We start from the raw sequence: 23018 nt of genomic DNA on the forward strand, positions 1-23018 counted from the left end.
GTCGGGATGGCGATTTGACACATCCTCGATAGACACATCGAGGGATTTCGGAGGGATGGCGATTTGACTCATCCTCGATATACACATCGAGGGATGTCGGAGTTGTTCTCGTAAATAGCAGGTGACGCCACCATAGCTCATAAGTTCTTCACGCGGGAAATACGAATGGGCAAAGCCAGCCTGCCCCAAGAAATCGTAGCGGCACTGATTGATGCTTTTCCAATTTTGTTTCAGCTCTTAGAGTAGACACGTTACTCGTTATTTTCAGTACGCGCATAAATCCTGGCGCGAAAGACCTTTCCCGCCACATGAACTGCACCTTTCGACACCCTTGATTGCGTAGTCTTTGCCGATTTGCTGCCGGCCACAATCGTCGATTTCAGTATGTGATGTCCAGTTGGTGTTGTAGCGTTCTTATGAATATGAAAGCTCTCGAATAGGACTTGGTAGCCTTTATAGGCAAAGCCTTGTCCATTGTACTGTCCAAAACCATGTTTTAGTATAGTCTAAAGGCCCTTTCATAAAATTGGACAATGGTACGCTCGTTATAAGACAGGACAGAGTCGGTTGACCTCCTTCTTTGTCATTTCAGGTAGTCAACTGCACTTGTCATACTAGTAGTTGCTTTCTTTGGGTAATAAAAGGAGTGTAGGCCTACCACAGCCACTGTACAATTGAGTCTGAATCAAGAAGTAAAAGACAGATTTGGTATAGACAACAATTTATTAACACCAAGATGATACTGTCCTACACAAGGCAATAAATACACATGATACAAATGTATTCAATGCGTTGCTCGAACACAAACATGCCTATCAACAGTCCATCACAATCCATCAATGACGTCTGCTGATTTCACTCACTATTGTTGACCTTGACTGTTGACCTTGATATCTGACCAACATCAATCTCCACCATACAATGTACATTTTCGTGTATGGATCACGTACAAGCTAATTTAGTAGTTTTTGTGTGGGAATCAGGTAAATCGTCATTGATGAGAGCAATTATTGTGACCTTCAAACACTGATCAAGTCAGAGGCAAGTTGTTCTTTTGTTCACAACATTACCACCAGGGGACATATGTTTAAGAGAACAGAACCTTTTGAGTGATTTTGAATTTTATGTAAATATACATTCACTCTAAGTGTAAGAATAGGCCAAGAGCAGCAAATTTTTTGTTTTTGATTGTTCGTTTAAAAACAAATCAAAGAATTTGATCGATATTAAAGACCCTGAAAATGATGAATTTCCAAGGTCACATTTCAGAGAAAGATTAGTGAAAATCCCTTCCACCTCAGACAGAACCAGCTTACCCTCGCAGTATTTTGATAATTTTGCAAAGCGAAGCCAAATAATGAGAATAGCGAACGGTGGGTTTGCTTGATTAAAACAGGCGAGACCCCTGGTGGTGATATTGGAACTTATCATGGAATGGTCAAGAAAAATGATGTAATAAATATGGAGATACAATATATCCCTGCTATATTCATACAACTCCAATGGATGGCGCAATGACCAACTAAGGACCACATTTCAAAGTCGTAATTGACTTGTGCGTATGAAACAGTCTGCCTCAACAACAAGTTGGAATATTTTCAGGCCAATTTTGAGGCGTGTATCATAATCAGATGACAAAAGCACGTCATTTCAAGTTACCAAAATTGTTGATCAGATTTTGCATTGAAACAAAACAACCAATGATATATTAAGAACAAATTTTGTCTTCATACTTTTTCTATATTCTTCACACGAAAACTTGCATTTTTGTCATCACAGAGGCAGACATGATCCATGTCCATTTCTTTCATCGCACATGCCCCCACCCTGCATCTAGAAATTCTCAGCTGGACATACCAATACTCACTGTAACTTTAATATTTTGGAACTTTGATAAAAACTTTTTTTTTAATTTTTCATATTTAGGTTGGGAGGCATGGACATGTCTCTACCCTATCACTTATCACAGCTTAATATTGAATTATATAAATTGGTTATGATACAAAAATCTATTGCTTGTGTGACATGCAGACACATACATAGTTGATATGGTTATTACAAGGCCTTGCATCCTAATCCTGCACTAACTAAGACCAATTCCCAAGGTTAATTTATGATTATTTTTAAACCTTGAAAGGAAGTGATTTTGATCGAGCTTTTCAACAGACAGTTCAAACTGGGCCTAGTTTTGACTTTAGTGTATATGGGTACATCAGACTAAATGACCAAGGCCACATTGACACACTGGAGAACAAAAGAGTCGGAACTCATATGCCTCATTTACGAAAGTCACTGCATCATTCTACATTGGCTCCAAGTCAAACTGCACCAATTTCTACATCGGTACCATTTCAACTCAAACTGCACCAATTACCACATTGGTCTCCTGCTCCAGTCTGTTGTCTAGATAGGGTGCAAGACCCACTGTGTTCAGAGTCAAAAAGCCTCTCGCATGCCGGAGCAGAAGGGTTAAAAATGTTATCACATAATCACGTTGAACTATTACAGTCTTATACATTAATTTTCATGCACGTTTTACAATATGTACAATTAGATACACACGCAATGACTTCAATTAATGACATCAATAAGAACCAACTTTGAAATCTATATAAACTGAAGGCAGAAAGTCATAGTGCAGCTGATTGCGAGCAATGATTAATAAGCAGTTGTAGCTTTATACTAAGGTAATGAATTGGCTAAAACGGTTCTTCAGCTTTGGACCATTTTAATGCTGAACCTACATGTAACTTCTAGGCCTATCTGCTGTCAGCCCATTACATTAGATATAAAGTTTAGAAGGAGAGATAATGATCTAAGTATACTTGATTGTGTTAAAGATATGAAGCATTATGAAATTTCATACCAAAAACATATTGTGAATTTCAACTCATTCAGTGGAAAGGTACATTTATACAGTTATAAAAATGTCGGAGTTTTTAAGTTTCAATTAACATTGAAATATGAACTGAGACATTCAAATAGGTGTTTTTTGTTATTGGCGTTCAGTCATGTTAAAATTTTGATAAAAATATTGCATAATCAAATAAAAAAATTAAAAATGTTTTGAAAATCATCGAATAATTTGAACAAATAAAAACTTCTGCATTCTCAATCCTAATCCCCTGGATTTACAATGGACTGATCCACTTAATGGCAAGGTTGCAGTTGATTTTGGTAAAAAGGGGTGTAGAATTGAGAAATCGACAATGAAATGAGGTCCTGTTGTGTCACTAGCCAAACCAAGCAAACACTTACAACTTAAGCTGTGTAATATAATAAAATTCACCAACGCAATGCATCCTGGGAGCCCAACGAACATTTACATATATCACAAAAAGGTCGGGCTACCAGCGTGCACTTTGGGACTAGAACTCAAGACAATGCCTCAAAAATAAATTTCTATATACATGAAGTCATAATCACAACAACACAGTGGTTATTTACTTTACATATCATACATGCACCTTGTGATCCAATGAAAGGGGACAGCTGATACTAAAACATGGAAAGGCAGGTTTCCCGACACAACTGGAATGGCATATACATCTGCTTCCAGAGCGAAAAACGTCTGATTCCCGGAAAACATCTGCTAATCTGAAAACATCCGTTTCCAAATTGGAAAACGTCTGCTTCCAGAATGGAAAACACACGCTTTCTCGAAAATGTATAAATGCTTCCCGGAAAACATCTTCCTCCTGGAAAATGCCTGTTTCTGAAGTCGGGCAGGGTCTGTGCTAAACAGAAGAATGGATACATGAAGAAGATGAAGGGAGCATGACCTTTACTACCATGGTTCAAATCAAGATTCCAACAATCCCTGTCCCCTCACAGAATTCAGACATACATGTACTATTAACCATCAGTACTAGATCCAAAAACAATGAAATTTACACTTTGAATATTGCACATTTAAGAATGATACCAAAAGGCAACTAGTGCTCAAGGTCCAGCATTAAATTTTGGCAATGGTGCGTGCTAACAATAACTCCACTGAAATAAACAGAGCTCCGTACACTGGGAACACCTTGGTAGCGCCCACAGCGACGAAAGTATACTATCACATAGACATGAAAATTTCTACCAAACATTACTACGCCTAGCCTGCTCATGAGGAAGTAAAGCGTGATTTGGCCACAGTTTTGACAGTTTGTTTGTCCTAGTACAACAACACGGATCAGAAAGATCGATTAATAGCATTTCAAAATCCATTCCCCAAACAGTCATGCACCCTTTGCTAACTATAGAACAGTTCAGAAAATGGCACTGGTACTTCAGTGACCCCAGCATTAAGTACAGAGACACAGAATTTAAGGTTCTGATGTTCGAATAACTTGTTCGTTGATGAAATGTCAAGAGAGTTGCCAATAGGTGGCACTGTGATCTGCAGCAACATAACATCGTCAAACTACTTGCGATGTTGGACATTGTTATAGCTTCCAATAAAGATATCAAGCGGGTCTGGACAGAGATAACTGAGACTTGTTGAAATGAAATTTTTTTTCTTATCTCAAATTTGAATTGAAGATGATCAACGAATTTACATCACTTTACAAATCACAAGTGTTTTTTTGTTGCTGTCGTTTATGCCAAAACCGGTGAAACACACCTGCAGTGTACTATGAAGATATAGTGGACACCAATTGCACTGGACACTGATATGAAATTCGAGATGGCCCCCATAGCGGCCATATCATGAAGATATACATCATGTACAAGGTGTAACATTAAAAGGTCAACACAGAGAGTAAAGTGATGGTAAAATGATATTTGGTAGTTACACCCCCTACTGGTTTCACACACAAGCCATCCTGATCAAGCTGCTGAGAAAGCAACAATCGATACGGCCTTACCCCGATCTGTTGTCATATTTACAGATCAAACCAATGATTATCACTCGCTGACAATTTTTATATTCGCTCACTTAAAATTCCTTTTCTTTCAATGAATATATGGCGAATCATAAGTATTTTGAAGACAATGCAAAGTTAAACTCAGGCAGTGTGCTCTATAATGCAATTGTTTTTGTGACCTCACTTTGCACCTCTTGCGATTAAAGAGGCAGCATCACATGGCATACTAACTGTCCACGGAATCGCGCTCAACTGGCACATAGGTAGAATTTATTCCCACAAGTGCCATCCCTCACATTCAAGATTCCATAACATTTGATAATGATTCTGCCCAATACTAGTACGTGATACTAATCTCCACTCATAACTTCCAATTCTTGGACCACACTCCACTTTACTCAGAATGACTTCTATTCATTCAAAAGCATTTCTGACCTCCAAACGAGGCCCAGTCTGAAAGTTGCTGTAATCTTCATTTAAAGGCAAACCTGTTACAGTACTTCACTCTAGACCAATGACTTCACTCTAAAATGAAGCATTTACAAGCTAACAGCATCTGCTAACAGTAAGCTAGAAAAAGTCTATCTTCACTCGAAAATGAAAAATCCTTATTCAGAATAGAAGCCATACTTAACTCTGCAAACAAATCCTTATTCTAGGATTATACTTCACTCTATCTCTCTAAAGTGAAGCATTTACAATGATACAACCTTTACTCTAGAGTGAAACTTGAAACTTCACACTGACCTTTATTCTGAATAAAACCAGTACCACACTTTGAAATGCAGCATTAAAACCTTTATACTAGAATAAATCAATGTAGTCACTCTAAAATGAAGCATTCACAATTACTCTAGAATAAAACTTGTAGTTCACTCAAAAACAAAGTCTATCTACTCTTGGGTCTTGTCAACCTGGAATCCCATTCATATGAAGATTATGGCTAAGAATGACTTAATCATGATATAGTAATTAAATATCCTTAATTGATCATCTACTACATAATTTGATTTGATAATTCAGTTCACATTAATCTCATATTGCGTCCACACCACAACTGTCACAGCCCACACACGTTTTTTTGTTCACACATGGACCTGTCAAAGATCAGGTGTATATTTTAGCATATAGAGTTTGACGTCACAACTTAATAGTTACAAGACAAAATTGTTCAAGACATATTTCTTAGACACTTGATAAGGATATCTTGCCTTGTTTATATGTCCAAGTTTTAATTAAACATAGTTAGTTTATAATTCATTTTAAGTAGAGTGGCCTCTTCACTTTTCGGGCATCTCCTGTAGAGTGTGCCACTGCGCGATTGGACGCCTTGGATTAGCCAACATGTCGCTCCAGTGACGCAGTTCCGTCCCGGAGGAGTTGCAGCCGAGTACAATGCGGCCGATTGGCTCTGACGTGCCGATGCGATCATAATCCACGACGGTGATGATCATTGTTACTTTCTGCAAAAGGAGAACAAGGGAGTGAGAAAATCTGTCAATAGATATCATCCCTGTAAAAAATGATGTCATTATTCTTATTTTTATTTCAACTTTACTGTTACAAGGCAAAATTACATACCAGCATAAATAACGACTGAATTATCTGAAAGAAAATATGATTATCAATAAAATATTATATAGTTTCAATGAGAAATCTTGATAAATTAGTTTGAAAAACTGAAGAAACAGAAGAACCAATTAAAGTTTTTTACATATTTGAAGGCGCAATCACTTATTTTTAGTCAACAATTTCTGCCACCATCTTAATTGACTCGACACTGCCTGACCTTGTAATCATTAAACTCAGTATTAATGCCATTCATTTTCATCTATCCACATATTTTGGCCAGTATAAACCCTCAGAAACAATGGCTGCTACTTTGGTGATTTCCACTTATGTTACATTATAATGTTGGAAGATACACTTTCCATGAGTTTGAGTCCCAGAAAGAAGGTTCTTCTGTTGTTTGAATGGTGAAGATAAATGCAATGTTAGAGATTAAAGGAGGAATTCTTGAGATATTGCCAAACCCTCACTAATGATAGTGATAGAGTTTCCCAACAGATGACACTATGAACACATACATTTCAGTATAGACAAAGTGTGTTTATTTTCTAATGCATCCAAGAACAACCCTCTATACAGGAACTATGGAATTATAATTAGTGCCAGATGGTATCATCTCAAGACACTCCTCCTTTGATAGTTGTGTCGCAAAATGTTTTAGTGACAAATCTAAAATTGAAGCAAAAGTAGGAATTGGAACTTTGAACACATCTTTGATTCACATCTTCAAAGTACTTTAAAATACCACAAAGTTACAGAAAGGCTGTTTAGATTTTTATACCCCTTTTACCCTTCATATACAGATATACTTGTACTGATTTATGTTAGTCTTTGAATACTCTGATGTTTAAATGTCAAGGGTCTGGGATATATTACCGGATCATTTGGTCAAAGGGCCTGATTACTTGATAAGAAATTGATTTATATATCTTTTGCTATGATTTTACAACCCACTTTTGCAAATCATGCATCTTGATTAATCTTTTGTTTAACCTTAACAAATCTGACAACTCCTCACATATGGTCAAGGGTTAAAGGTTGTCACCTTGACGAGGCTTACCCATAACAAGTATCACAGTTTATGCCCATCTATAATTACTACCTATTATCAAGAGGAATCAACAGAGATTTATGCTGTCCCCAAGAAATGGTGACACCGTTTCCATGGCAACTGCTCAGAAGGGATACAGAATAGGATTTTATCGTTGAGTGATTCATACATATTTGCCCTGAGAATCGAATGAGGTGATTACTGGAAAGTTAAAAACCTTTTAAACACAATAAGATTAACCCCTATGCTGCTGCTTTAGACAAAAATTAATGGAAATAATTGAATGTGTCAAAAAAGGTTCTATAATAATATTTCTATCAATATCTTTCTATTGTGTCGGAAGAATTGTGTTAGATAGAAAAGTGTTAATATCCACTAGAGTTTTGTTGATCATGAGGCTTTATAACTGGTTTAAACAACATGAGGTGCAATTGTTGTACTCAGTTTCACAAGGACAATAATGCATTCTCAACAAATATGACGACATCTTCAGTTTAACGAAACAGGAAGAATTTAAAGTTTAATTTTATTTTTCATGCAATAATTGTATCCATGACACGACGTCTGGACAGGACAGTACACTTCACAGACTTTTTAAACTTGGGGTACAAGGACACAGCGCGCAGTTTTAGAAACAGGACAGTTTGGTGGACATTTACATGTTAGTGGGACACCAACAAGACAACTGAATGAAAATTAGTTAACACTATTTTTAATTGATCTATTGTATGGTTATGATTTTGATGTTGTTGCAATGAATAGATGAAGTGGTGTGTCTCTGTAATTGTTTTCCTGGATTAACTAACTTCATGATTTTTTTATGAGAGAGTTGAGTTGAAACAGCGAGGGACAATATAGTGTAACAGTATAAACAGGGATTCTTGACAAAAAATTCTATATAGAATTGAACTTTAACTTTTTGTCCATAATTTCTCAATTGTTCAGACTATTTAAAATCTTGATATGTTGACTGATAATGCACATGTACTTTATAGATAAAGGAAATATTGACATTGAAACAATGACAATATGCTTTCTCCATCATGGAAATTTTGAGAGCTGGACTGTACGTGTATAGAAAGTCGATTGATTTTTCGTAATCAGACTTTGGCATGTTGCCTATAAGCAACACCACGGAAGAAATCTTTGTCTTGATTAGTGTCTGATTCACTTCTTGATAAATCTCAGGTAAAACAATCAATAATACAATGATGCTCTGAAAATCATGCCGATCTATCGTTGTTGTGCGTGTGTATCCATTCTTTCTTGAAAGGAGGAGATGGATTGACTTTCACTGCCGGTAAGTCGGCATGCTGAAAATGGACACTTAACATACCACAGCCTCTATAGAGATGTCTAAACAATGTCTAATCTAAAGACAGAGCTTTTGAGAAATGTTACTACATTGTCATTCTCTAAACCTGGACAACTAACAATTAGAAACACACCAATTATCTATTACATAACAGAAGATACTAAGTAAGATTTCAACATTTTAAACATTTTCTCTCATGATTATAAACCTTTTATTTAACCCTTGAAAAATGCATCACATTTCCTCGACAGTGTTTGAATTTTATTTTACTTCCATCTCCAGCATTAAATGTTAGTACCGTGTTAAATGGCTAATTTTTCCCCGCAATTTTTGGACTTTTGGCATTGGAAAAAGCTTTAATCATCATAAAATTTGAAAGCAATGTATTGAAAAATATCTGAAAAAAATTAAATTGTCTAAAACCAGAGAATGTCTGAAGCATAGAGCAAAGCACTACCTTGGCAGTTTACTTAGTTACATCAGACTTGAGTTTCAAAAATATCCCTTGGAAGAATCCACTTATTATCAAAGGGAAATAACCAACAAATTAGTGTATGGTTCACTTAGGTTTGCTGTTCAGTCACTTCACTATCGTTAATATGTCAAACATAACTGTTGAAGCTAGTCTTCTAGTCACGTCTAACCAGCACCCAATATCTCTAGAAAAATAATCAGCATTAGACATGTCCTACTCTACATATGTATATAGATGCATTTAGGGACAATAATGGTTACCCATTCACGACTGATAAAAAGAGGAAACGTTTTTGGGCCAAGTATCAAGTTTCCTATAGTTACCAAAAATCTATAAGAAATAGCCCATGTTTCATTAGCTAACTTCAATTCTTCAAAAATCAGCAATTTGATTTGCAAAATTTCCTTTCAGTGGTGTTTCTTTCAAAAATTCTTAAAACTATAAGGTTTTAAAGGTGCATGGTACAATTATGGCCTCTGTGTGCATTAATGTGCACTTGTAGCTGTTTTCTACATTATAGGGGCTATAAATGTACCAGGACTACAATTGTACAACTCTACCTTACAGCAATGGCAAATTGCTAGAAGTACATTTTGTAGCGAATGGGTAAAAATAAGGGCAATGAGCTGCACAAAGTCGATCAGAGAAAAAAGAAATAAGTCCTGGACTGCTCTATCAAAGTTAAGGAATAATCATGTAGGATGTACTAAATAATATGTCTGATATATGATTTAGTAACACTTGCTACATGCAATCAAAACACACCCAGTGATAATAATTTAATACCGGTACTTCAAACATGCATTTCATTCAAAATGAACACTGTCTGAAGCAAATGGTATATCTGACCTAGGTGTCCACTGGTATAAAGTGGGTTTGTGCCAAGCAGCAGCAGCGGTGTCTGTGACGAATATCAAGCCAGAGGGTGACTCAACCCCTGCAGATATATCTTTGTGCAGCCGTTAAAACCAACTCTACCTTACCGTGAGAGGCGGTAGTTATCTAGGTGCTCCCAAACAATAACACGCTGACCCAAAACCTTACAGATCACCATTTCAGAAAAATGTTTCGCGTACCCGAATGCTAAGAAATAGAAAAATTATATTCTTGAAGGCACATGACTGGTTTTGGGTCACTGATTATTGCAAGGGACTTTAAAGAATAGAATGTTAGTACTCCAAGGATTAGGGATATGAATATTGTACCCAAAAGTCATATTTTGATTGAAAACCCATGAAAAAGCTTTGTTTGATTGGAAAGGCTTCCATATAGTATCCGCCTCTAAGAAGGCTTTCCAATGTGTATAATGTTTTTTCATTTGTTGAGGAATAAAGTCACACAAGCTTTGCCAAAGTTACCACTGTAATAGAAACTGCATTGGTATGCTAAAGTAACAAGTGTCATGTCTTGGACATGTTTGAGATCTAACTCAGCTTTTTTCGAATTTGTCATTCATGAAATCCGACAGCATCCGTTGCATGAGAGAATGCAGATTTCAATCGTCCGATCACCACTCAGTGATTTCAGCTGAAAGATGCTACTTGAAATGGACATGATTCATTGAGTCAAAGTCTGATCACTGCAGGTTGGATAACATCCTCCTTTGCAAACCACATGAATTTATTCCTCATAAAGTTGTTGCAATTAGTTTCCCCCAAAAACCTAGAAAACTCCCCAATCCTTGGACAGGTTAATCAGACATACAATCAAATCAACAACCTATCAACCCAGTATAATGCTCAGTGACAAAATCAGCAAGGCACAGCGCTAACAATGAAACAGCAGAGACTGGGCAAGGTAAGAGAGGGCGGGTAAAATCTATACGAAAAAGATAGTGCTTTGAACGCGAGGTGCCAAACATGTACAAAACGACGAGGCATTATACAGTACAATACCTGAATCTGTTCGAAGGGAACCTCGAACGTGAACGACTCGTTATAGTATGGATTGAGAGTGCACTTCTTAATCGTTGTCTTCTTCTTCTTGATGCGTTTGCCGTTTAGCATCAGAGAAAGCTTAACATAAGGATCTATAGAGGTGAAGAGAGAGAAGAGGAAAAGACAGCGTTAAATCAGCCCGTCACCAGGTTTGTTGCGTTGTCCCGCTCCGAACACTGCCATGCAAGAGATGGGATATAATGCCACTGCGCCAAGGCGAAGCCCGGGGTGCGATATGCACACGTCACTTTGGCAACCAAGGTCAGAGTATTTTCGACATCCTTTAATACGGATGTGGCTCATTGGCATAATGTGATAACGTTTGATTGGCTGATGATCCTGATGAGGTCCCCCAAAAGACAAATCCGAAAAGGTTACCAATGACAACAATGACGAATGACAACAATCTCAGCTAGGTCTAAACTTTGTTCAGATCTGATATCCTTCAATATGACCAAACACCATAAAGGTGGGAAAATCATTTGTCCAAAAGTTCATTAAGAATTGATTTCTTAAATCATAACCAAGACCGAAAGCTGTTCTTCTACATCTTGAAGAAAAAATACTAGTTTTCTTTATTCTCATATATTTTGAATTGAAATATCTTTTGGGTTTCAATTCAATGATAATACAATACAATACTTATGCAAATGTGTTTTGTGGAATTTGTATTGGAAACAAGTCTGCTTCTTTCATTGTTGACATAAAATTGACGGATACTCTGACCTTGGACATGTGACATACTCATGCGTACTGGACAGAAAGCGTTGACCCACTGTCCCACAGGTGATGGCGGAGAGCTGGAAGTGAACATGGTTATGTGTAATAAAATGAAGAAAAAAACAACAAAATTAAAATGCTACCTGAATCTGCTCAAACGGAACTTCAAATGTAAATGATTCGTTGTAGTACGGGTTCAAAGTTCGCTTCTTTATTGTAGTTTTCTTTTTCTTCAGGCGTTTTGTACCCTGATAAAGGGCCAGTTTCACATACGGATCTGTGTAAACGAAAAATTACAGAAGTTACAAGACCGACCAATACAGTTTGAGGGTTAAGTGCCCTGCAAACAAAAAAATTGATCGTTTACAGGGCGCTTGAGGGAAGAGGGAATTGACAAGCACAGGGATAAAACGATCACATGCGAAATCTATGTTATCACTATCGATAAAAGCGACATAAATCTCATACGCATGAACATTCTCAGGTATAAAGTAATCAAGACATAAGACTAGTGGTGGAACTTATTCAATACAGTACCAACACAGCACCTCTTAATGTACTGCTTAAAGGCTTGTTTCTGAAACAGTAATTTACTGCCACAATCTTGCTATTTAAACAGTCTCGTGTGATGGTGAGTTACAATTGTAGAGCCAATAACTTACATCAAACTTAATCCAATGAGAGTAAAAAACCTCTAGATAAGAGATCTTCACTGTGCCCCTTCTATTGAATAAGTTCACACAGTGCACACAGTGCAATGCAATTAAATTTCATTAAAAATTTTAAATCGATATCGCAATTAATGCACATTCCATAATTTAATCGAAAACAATTAACAACAATTAAATTGTTAGAATACATTCAAGACAACAAGTTAAACATGAAAGTGGTTTCCAAAAAATCTTGACAATAACAGACAAGTAGAAGTGATATGATAACACAAATTCTGTGAAGTTAAAGTTAGAAGAGGAATCATAAGGCAACTAGACTGCTGATACACATTTAGAAATAAAGTACATATTAATCTTCATGTCAGCATTCAATGACTTTGGTACACCCGAAACCAAAAGATCTAAAGAAACCAAAACCAAAATGGATCCTAAGAAATATAAGAGAAGCAATTGAAAAATGAAGGAAATGGTTCGTCTGGCTTCCCACTAGAATAATGCAAATAAAACTTCACAATGTTATAACTTTTGTTACCATCAACTCCAAAACCAAAGATCATCGATCCACTACCGGTATTGAATGACGTCCACAACTCAAAAAGTTAACTGCATCCAAAAATGAAATCAGAAACCTTCCGTACGACAAAACTCCCTTGGATCACTTAATGAATTGGATTGTTTTCATGCCTATTGAACACCACCTTGCGATCAATATCCATCAGTCTGACCAGCATGCAACAAAACCTTCCAACCAGAATTGTCAGTTTGTAGAGCACATTTTTTGAACACATGCCCCTGTCAGATCCAGAGCAATGTGTTCAATTGTCATTGATTCAACACCAGCCAATACAAGCAGCAACAATCACACCTTGAGTAGATCCAGAGGGTCAGCTCTAACCGATGGAGTGCACCAACAGCAGTCTGGATAATTACAAGTCTTCAAAGCAAATATGTTCCAAACCCTTTGCCTCAACGACCTTCCGCTACATGCCAAGAACCTTACCAGCAACAGTTAGCTCTTTGCCTCAATGACCTTCCGCTACATGCCAAGAACCATATCAGCAACACTTAGCTCTCAGGGTCAATGACCTTACACTTTAGAGCCACACCAACAACAGCCGACCCCTGCTTCAATGCAACCACCACTGTCTTGCAGCATGTTTTACCATGAAAGTCCTTATAACCAAAAGATCCTGCAATCCGGCGAAAGCCTATAACTTAACTTCAGACATGCCAAGGAAATCGTCCTACCAGCAGAATCAATATCAAGGACAGTTTGTTCTTGTTCCGTGTAGTCGATAAACTTTTCTTTTATCTCTAACATCTTAATCAATTTCGATGGAATTTTCAGTTTAAACTTCTCTCCAACCTTTTTGAGAAGTTTCTTTGATTTCTTTTTGCCTTTGTCCATTGTCTCCTTGGCTAAGTCTTTGCCTTTAGTAACATAGTTCATCCCTGGAACTTTTGACCATTCTGTGAAAGAAATTGAGCAACATTTATCATGGGAACTGCGGTGACACGGTGGAGGCAGGCCAATGGTTACATCCCATTCTAGTGCATTGTTTATTGCAAGTTCAATGTTTTAAAATGTGGATCCATCCTCCAAAGCCAGGCCTAAGGAACAAATAGGCAAAGACACTCAGAGCAACCATAGATGAAGAAGTGCATGAGGAGACTCTCAATTGATTTTCTCTTGATTATTATACTAATAGAGATACTGTAGACAGCTGGTGAATTCACAGCGATATTGGCCAACAAGTTCGCTCAAACCCAGAGCAAACACCGCATGAAACTCTTACATTCACCCATGTTTTGAAGACAACCCGAGGAGCAAACACAGTATACTGAGCTATAACCCAGTTTGTCATCTCGAAATCTATATTTGGTGACGGACATAAAGATTCAGGTACAACCACAGCCACATCAGTGACAAGCCAATTCTACCGCTGTACCACTCTAGACAGCTCTAATGTTACAGTATATTTTCTGGTTTGCTATGAATGGTGATAAAGGTCACTGTACTGCTGCAGGCAAGCACATTGAAGATTCTTCTCCTAGACATAAATGGATGATTCTAAGCCTGGAAAGAGGACATCAGCTCACACCATAGCAAGCCATAAGATCAATAACTGAGCTGTCCCCAGATGATTGTTTGCACATCTGAGCCAGGCACCAAGATCTAGGGATATCTGAAGTATCAGAGGTCAGGGATAGAGATCTCAAGAAAATTAGGATTCAAAATGAAAGATCCTACAAAATAAAGGAATAAATGTGTTGTGTACGTATTGTCAATCTGACCCACCATAAAAACGTATTCAAACAGATGCATCACTGCTGCCAGCAAAAGCCACGGCGCTGCTGTGGAATCAGTGGTCAGAGTGAGAGTGATATACATGTATGTTAGATTGATGCAACTAACAACTAGTTAAGAACTGATCCCCTTAGAGACAAGGTGATATAACCTACAGCTGCTGGTAACAATTCTAGGGATCTGAAATACTAGGACAAGAGGGACACAAAATCTGATACACACAGACAATTTTCTACTAACAAAATCACAAACTGGCAAAATAAATTGACAGGAACACAAAACTGAAAGCAAATGCGTAATATCAGTGTCAATCAAATTAATTATGAAGGCATAATCAGAAAATAGCTGAATCATAAAAATATTCAAATAAAATTTAAGGGTGATATGTAAAACCAGCACCTGCAGACACCTGAAAATCTGAATTCTGCATGGAATGTATAAAATTAGTTTCAACAACCAGATTGGCATTAGTCAAATATGTTTACTTGAATATAAATTTTACAGGTTTGTGGGTGTACTTGGTTGAGACATGCCAATATATCACATGCATTGAGACCAATGTTCTGGTGCAGCCAACATGCCAATTGGATGTTGCCAATCTGGATGTTGGTGGAATGAAAACCCTTTTTAACCGATAAGAACAGATGAGCAAATTCATCAAGATAATCACCAGAGCTTCCTTCACCCCCTGCAAGGGCACAGAAGCATGTCAGTATCATCATTCAGTTTACATCTCAAGGTCAAACAGCTTTTTTTCGCATTATGCTTTCCAAAGTGAAATGTCTTTAACTTTCAACAATTTCAGCCAAATTGGTGACTGCTTTGAATTGCCAAGAAAGCCGACTTAAAAAATCTTGCCATGTTTTTACCGCACATGTTTTTTTAGTCCTTGTGATTAGAATTTAATGCTGTTAAAACCCACTATCAAAGAGATCTATAGCCTCTTCTCACACAACTCGTGTGGACTGAGTCCGACTGATACTGTCAACACCATTAATGTATCAAGTTAATCGTGTCTGCCACAGGCATCTGCACGGTTCCCATTATAAAACACTACAGCAATGTATGGGAAGGTTTTCTTATTGCCGGGCGGTGTTGGTTACACCAATCAGTGTCACAACAGGATGCCAGAGGACATGAATATGACAGAGATTTTCAATAAGTGCAGCATTAACTCTATCTTAATAATATTGTGCTGTTAAACAACTAATTGGTTAGACAAAGTTGATTTAAAGTTGTTTTTCAAAATATTGTTGGAGCACAAATGTTTACGGACGTACGCATATTTGGTTGTGGCCATGCCAATAGGTGCTATAGCGTCGTCAATGGAACTGAGTCTACGAAAGAACAAATTTGACTTTCAAATATTTAATTAAAAGCTGATGCTTAGCTCTCCGACCACTGCCAGATTTATACTGAATTAAACATTTACTGTAATCAGAAGGCAACTAATTCAAACCAATGGTTACTAACTCCTAGTTGATTTTATGAAGAGTGAATTATTAGCTGAAAAATGCCATGTTTTAGGATCACCCACCTGATAGACCGCCGACGTCCATCTTCTTGAGATTCTTGGCCTCCAGGATTACAACAGTCAGTTTGCCGGCCGTCGGGACATATCGCAGCGAGAAGCAGATGTCGCCAAGTTTGTTCTCCTGCAAATGGAGGGTGGAAAATAAGCGAATGTAACTGATGGGCCAGATTTGATGCAAACTTATCAGAAACAGCAAACCTTGGTAACACTCTTCTGGGCATTACTCCTCAAAGTCACAAACCTTAGGCAAGAGTCAGTGCCTCAGAGATATAAGCAGGTTTCTGTTGGCAACCGCACTTTCCTTTGCCAACTTGGCAACTGCACAACTATACCGTCCAGACATCTTACTATGGTAGAAACTGTTTGCACTAATTCAAAACCATTTCACATGATTTTGATCTGAAATCATGCACTAAGGTGTTTCTCTCAACGTGATTCAGCATCACTACATTTCTAGACTGGCAGGATCACACATGAACAGACATACCTTCTCGTTTTCTGATTCAGGACTAGTCAGATCGCGCCACTCTTCAATCACACGTCCCAGATCCACAGAATTCAGTGGCACCTTGACAAGACCAATCTGGTCGTGTTTGGAGAAGCGATCAAAGTCGTACACGGCAAATACGAGGGTCTTAGAAGCCATGTCAGCATAGGGGACCTGAAACAAAATCAGATTGTCAGTTCTTGTTTCGAAAGTGCAGTCAATAAACAAGAAAGGGCTCATTGAATATTCCCATGAACAGTGAAAATTCAGTATAAAGCAAAATACATTCAAGTACCGGCAACTGACTGATTGTAGATGGTGTTCTTGATGTGTTTTAGCCAGCTGAGAAGCATCTGTTACAGGCCTTTTATAGGTGAAAAAGACCCATACAGGTACCCCTTAAACCTGCCCAAACATGTTAAAACTGTATTTGTTGCTGCTTTCAGAAAACCTTTTGATCATGATTGACTGACAATGTAAGGAACTCATCATTCAGGAAGATACTGTGACCACTGAGCTCTTATTTTGATGTTCTTTTTTATAACTAGGCAAAATATTTGTCTATTTGGAGAGCACATTTTAAATGACTTCATAGAGCAATGACTTTTAATTGAAAATCATTTCAAAAACAATGTTCCATGCTAAATATTGATTCAACAAATATTGAGTGAAAATTTGAGAAAAATCTATTCTATTCTGAGAAAACAGTGTCATGCTAGAAAGATTTATTCAAATACAACAGTGATTTTAACTTCAGGCTAAATAAAATGAATTCCGGTTATCTGTTCCAAGAAAGGCAACTTAGGCATGCAGTTTTTATTTTTTATTTGAAATAATCTGTGCATACTCGGCAACAACTATAAATTACTGCATCTTACAACTCTTACAATGTACATGATAGAAAAGGGTACAGTAAATTGGTTTTGCTGGTAACCATAGACAATGGGTAAAACTCTGGGCGGCCTAAATGATGTTGTTACTTGACAGCTGATGGGGATTATAAAGGAATAAGCATGATTTAACATCATTGCCCAAAAGTCCTCTTGGTAATCGTGACCATGCAATCGCACCAACTTTAGTTTTGATGCTATCATCAACCAAAGTTTGAAATAATATGCTAATATCAATTCAATCAGAAGGCCCTTATCAATTTCAGGAAGGCATCAACCTGAGGTCCAAATCAACTTCAGACTGGCATCAACAAGTATCAAGGGCAACATCTAATTTGTGGCTGATATCAACTGGAGGCTAATTTCAACTTAAGGCAGACATAAATTTGATGATGATGCCAATTTGATGATGATGCCAATTTGAATCTGATCCCATCTTCAGGTAGACACATGGCCACTTTGGGCTGATATCAATTTGAGCCCATCAACCGCAGGTGGTGAAGGCCGAAATAAACAATAGGTTGAGAACAGCCCATGACTTACTCAATGATAAGAACACCAAGAATTCTGCCCATGTCCATCGTGAGGGAGGTGTGACCCATCCCAGAAAGAGGATAGTTCATTACTGACATCAATGTGTGCGTAAAAAAAGCACACATTCACAAAAGCATGGATATATATCGCAGACAGGCGGTTTTGAAGTGCATTCCAACACAATGTAATCTCTACCTCGATAAAGCTCAGCGCAAACGGGCAACTATATGTGAATCGAAGGTGACAGTTGGGAAAGAAAAAAATTCCTTTGTTCGAGTTTGACCAAACAATTAAATGTAAATTTTGTCATGAATATTATTCATGACACTTTCATTGATTATTAATTAAACGGACTAAAACAGCAATGCAAATTTTTAAACTGTTGCCCTTGATTATAGTTGTTCGTGTGCACTGACTGTAAACCGACAATTTTCGCGGGAGTTTTTTTTCATTAATTTTGCAAACAACCTCGATTGGCAAAAATAAAAAACCAAAAGAAATTTTGTAATCTGCTGAAAACTTGTCGGTTGACTGTACTTGATCAAAATATAGTCAGCCCGAGGAGAAATGTATGAAATGACCAGAGAACATCTGAAAAATCTAGTCTATAGGCCTATAAAACATACTGGAACACTATCTGTTCACTCAATGCTCAAATCATTGAGTTGCTGCAAAAACTGAGCACTGGGGTTGGCGTGCAAATTAAACCGCAATAAACTGTCGACAAGGCAATTACAAAGAAGCATCAGGGCCTGCAACATGTGTGAGTAATATAATAGAACCATGCAAAGAATAAGAGCTGAAATAAGGGAATGAATTTCTCCTTGACCACTTTTTTCTGCTTGTCATAAGTGAGAAATACAATTTACACTTTAAGGTTGCTTTTAACTCCTGTCGGCAAAGGACGTCTGTCACATGATTTGAACTTGAAGCATCGTTTGGCATTACTTGAAGTTTTGTTAAGGCCTGGAAGCTCCCTTTTTAACATCTGAACACGCATTATACTGACTGCATCTCAGTATATTTATACCTCCATGATCTCAGATAGAATGCCCTTTAGCCTAGAGACCATCCTAATTCAAATCATAGCTCTAAAAGTGCAAAAAAGAGCACAAGTGATTGGCACACTTGGGTAACTTGAGTATCATCACAGGTGGTAGTGTCAGGGCCCAACAAACACATCACACAGATTTTCAAAAGAAATTAGAAGTAGCAACATTTTACAATAGACAGGTTAAATCTTTAAGCCAAAAACACCATCACCACAAAGGTAATTAGGTAATCAACAAGATCAAAAAGTGATCAAAGAAAGAATCAATGAAATTAGACGATACCACACAAAATTACATAAATCTATCCAAAATTTTCATTCTGATAAAATTTTGCATCAACTTTCTTCATGAATATTTTTATACAGCAACGTAACCCACACAATCATTTTGCACTAAGTTCACAGCGCTGACAGTTGACACTGCTGAGAAGAATGTTCCAAGCTTCCAGACCCTATCAAAAGTCTTCTTCAAATTGGAATTTCACAGCATTATCCAGCTGTTGCCGTGACAACATACAAAAATTTAAAGCGTCCATTTGCTGGCAGTGTTGGTAAAGGCACTTTTGCAATCTGACTTGGTGTGGATAGTGCAATTTTTGTGTTGCGTAGAAAATAAGCGAATAATTATAAACTAAATATGAATGAGGCCAAAAACTTACATTCTAATTGATCGAATACCAAAGTGCATTGCCAAGAATAAGTAGAGAAATAGACAAAACATTAAACTATTGTTCCGAAAAGCGACATACTAGGACTTGATCAGCACGGCAAATTTGGCGAAAACGTTAGTGCTGACAATACAGATGAAGAACATATCCACAAGAGTTTACTTTTGTGAAACATGTAAACAGGCCTGAACAATGAAATAAGTTAGTTAAAGTTGATAACCAAAAATCAGTTACGATTTTAAGACAGTCGACTTTGTAAGGACAATAGACATGATTGAGGCAAATCATCGCGTTATTGTGTCTATGTAGTCCATTTCAACGGATTCCATTATTACCTCATCGACAACCTGTACCATGAGGCCATCCAATACTGTGCAATCCTCGGGACCACCTAAAGTTTTCCATGACAAAGAGCTACAATTCGAATGAATGAACTACTCGTAAATGAATCATTGGAGTCAGACCAGTCATGAAAAGTTCTTAATCCTAATCTGTAAACTTAAGTTTTCAGCTTTGTCAGTAATTAGAAAGTTGTAACATTAGAAATGACTCCCCATCCAAATCTGAGCCAAAGCAATTGAACTGTCACCATCTTTCAGTTATGCTTTAATCAGCTGTTTGAGATTGTGCCAGAGTGTCCACAATAGAGTGGTGTCAGACTGACAGAGGTGTCCACTATATAGATGCTAATGAGTTAATATAGGGGATATAATGTATACATAGTCGAGAGATACGAAGCGAGACACTGCCACAGGTGGCAGCACTGGTAAGAATGTTTGATTACCTTGAAGACAAATGTCTCATTGAAGACTGGATTCAGCGTCTTTCTGTGGACCTTAGTTTCGAATTTCTTTTTCTTCTCGGGCATTATGTAGACCTTGACGTACGGATCTGACGTTCCTGACATGTCCATACCGGGCAGATCCGAGGCCTGAATTACTCCGACCGCCAACTAGAATTTTGAAAAGAATATGATTAGAGATATAGAATAGAATATATAGGACCAGAAAAAGCAAAAATATCTTAAAAGTGTGATCAAAATATAAACTTACTTTTCTCAAATATTCATCTTACCATGTGTCCATTGATTGTGAATATCAAAGAAGAGTACATGGTTTACAATCTTACAATCAATGCTAAAAGGGGTGTGCAGGTCTTTTATAAACCATCCTCTACAGTTTGAAACCTTAGATCTAAAAGGGGAAAGAACTGCCAGTTGTTGTTGGTTCATGTTACTATACATATCACAATACTGCAGGCACACCCAACAATCAAGAAGTACGCAACCTTATAATGCGTAAACCTGATTTATTTGACATTTTCACCGGCACATGTTGAGTGACACTTTCGTACTGACACATGCCAATAACGGCTGTAGGCAACCATCCTATATTGATTTCAAAAGCATCAAACTATAGGGGAAATGTACAACACTATTCTCTGTACATTTAGCATGATATGCCATCTCTTTCTCTTGATATTATGTGTGTTTCGTTTTGCAAAACACTCAATTTGATACAATTGGTGCTGATATTTGTTTGCCTTCTGAGCTTAACCTTGTTTATCTAATATAAATGTCTCCAGGGTTTTTTCAGCACAGTTGGGTCCACAATCTTGAGAAATTAATTACAATTCTATTGAAGAAGCCCTCCAGAGCACGCCAATCAAACCAGGCATATAAACGGAATGGAATCTCATCAGCAACGATTACCTTGACCCACAACAAGAGATATGGCAACGCCCAGAATCATGCTACGTCAAATAAGCATTTGTAAGCAATAGTCAAAGTTAGCCATCATGGTTACCAGGACTTTGCCATGAAACTCAAGTCAGTCAGACCAGGATTCGAACCGCAATCATCAGAGGGTGATAGTCAGGCATGTGTTAATTCTGAACTAAGGTTGTAGATCATATCAAACATGCTGCTCTTGTGGCCTCTCCCCAACTAATTGAGGGTATTGTTTAAAGGAACATGCAGCCTAGTTGCTCCTTTGCCAGCAATTTACAATATTCTTGATCTCTCATCAATGGGCCATGAAACGGAGATATTTCCATTAATTGGCAACAAGAGTCGCCCATTTGCCACTGTCAGTTATTCAAGTTGTCATAGTAACATGTCTAATGATATTATTTTGCCCGTTCCCCAGTGAAGTCAACTGTATTTTATAGCGGATAATACTTAAAGGTCAGGTAATGAGAAACACGACCATGTACAGTTCTTTACATTAATTATGGTTGTCAACAACAAATTCAGCTTGGTGATTTTTCCAGTTCTATACCATGATGCGGGAGAATACTACCAACGCAGAGAGAGCCGAGCCCAATGACAGAGGTTTGAAGCACCTGTGACGAACCCCCCCCCCCCCTCATCTCAATCTTACCACCTTATGACCACTGTCATGTAGTGTCAGAGCTGAAGAGTTACCCTCTCTATAATCACAGGAATTCATCACATGAGCTGCGATTCCACAACCTTAAGGGAGGATAGGCACTAATGTCAATTTTTTACCTGCTGAGCCACTCTGACAGTTGTAGAGAGTCTCCTGGCCACAGAGGATCGACTGTCTAAACCACCATCAGCTCTCTTAAACCACTTACTATACTTTAACCACCATCGATACGTAATCACGATTGTATCAAACTTCCTGGTGTAAGAGATGTCCAACACTGTGATGGGGGCCGAGTACGTCGACTACAACGCCTTCACAGAGTGGATGGCTGGGCGTATCTTATACATTGGAGTACCACCAATACTTGATGGACACATTATACCTTACCTCGCCTTTCTGGAAGTCATAGTCCATGGAGAATTGTAATTTCCCAAGTTTCACTTCTGATTTTGTGCTCTCCGCATCCTCGTTGTCCTCCATGTTGACCTCTAGCTCCTCAAGGTCAGGCTGTACCTGAATTAGTAGAAACTTTTGAGTCCTTAGGCCCGATCGATTTATGCTATTG

At 37.7% G+C, this 23018-nt stretch overlaps 1 protein-coding gene across 9 annotated transcripts in view; it reads right to left on the reverse strand.

Moving 5' to 3' along the window:
- Nucleotides 1-704: 704 nt before the first annotated feature.
- LOC135488223 (synaptotagmin-1-like) overlaps nt 705-23018 on the reverse strand; it is a 48062-nt gene continuing 25748 nt past the window's right edge. For 6 of the 9 annotated variants that reach the window (XM_064772728.1, XM_064772732.1, XM_064772727.1 and 3 more), the window contains 6 exons: nt 22841-22966; nt 20848-21015; nt 16921-17094; nt 16437-16554; nt 11159-11292; nt 705-6316 (listed from right to left, as the gene is read on the reverse strand). In XM_064772728.1, the coding sequence (XP_064628798.1) occupies nt 6134-6316; nt 11159-11292; nt 16437-16554; nt 16921-17094; nt 20848-21015; nt 22841-22966 (903 nt within the window). In that variant the 3' untranslated portion in view covers nt 705-6133. Of the gene's footprint in view, nt 6317-11158; nt 11293-12063; nt 12198-16436; nt 16555-16920; nt 17095-20847; nt 21016-22840; nt 22967-23018 lie in introns of all 9 variants that reach the window. The other 3 variants (XM_064772733.1, XM_064772734.1, XM_064772731.1) reach the window with 3 other exon arrangements.

This window comes from Lineus longissimus, chromosome 5, assembly GCF_910592395.1.
Source record: "Lineus longissimus chromosome 5, tnLinLong1.2, whole genome shotgun sequence".
Lineage (NCBI taxonomy): Eukaryota > Metazoa > Nemertea > Pilidiophora > Heteronemertea > Lineidae > Lineus > Lineus longissimus.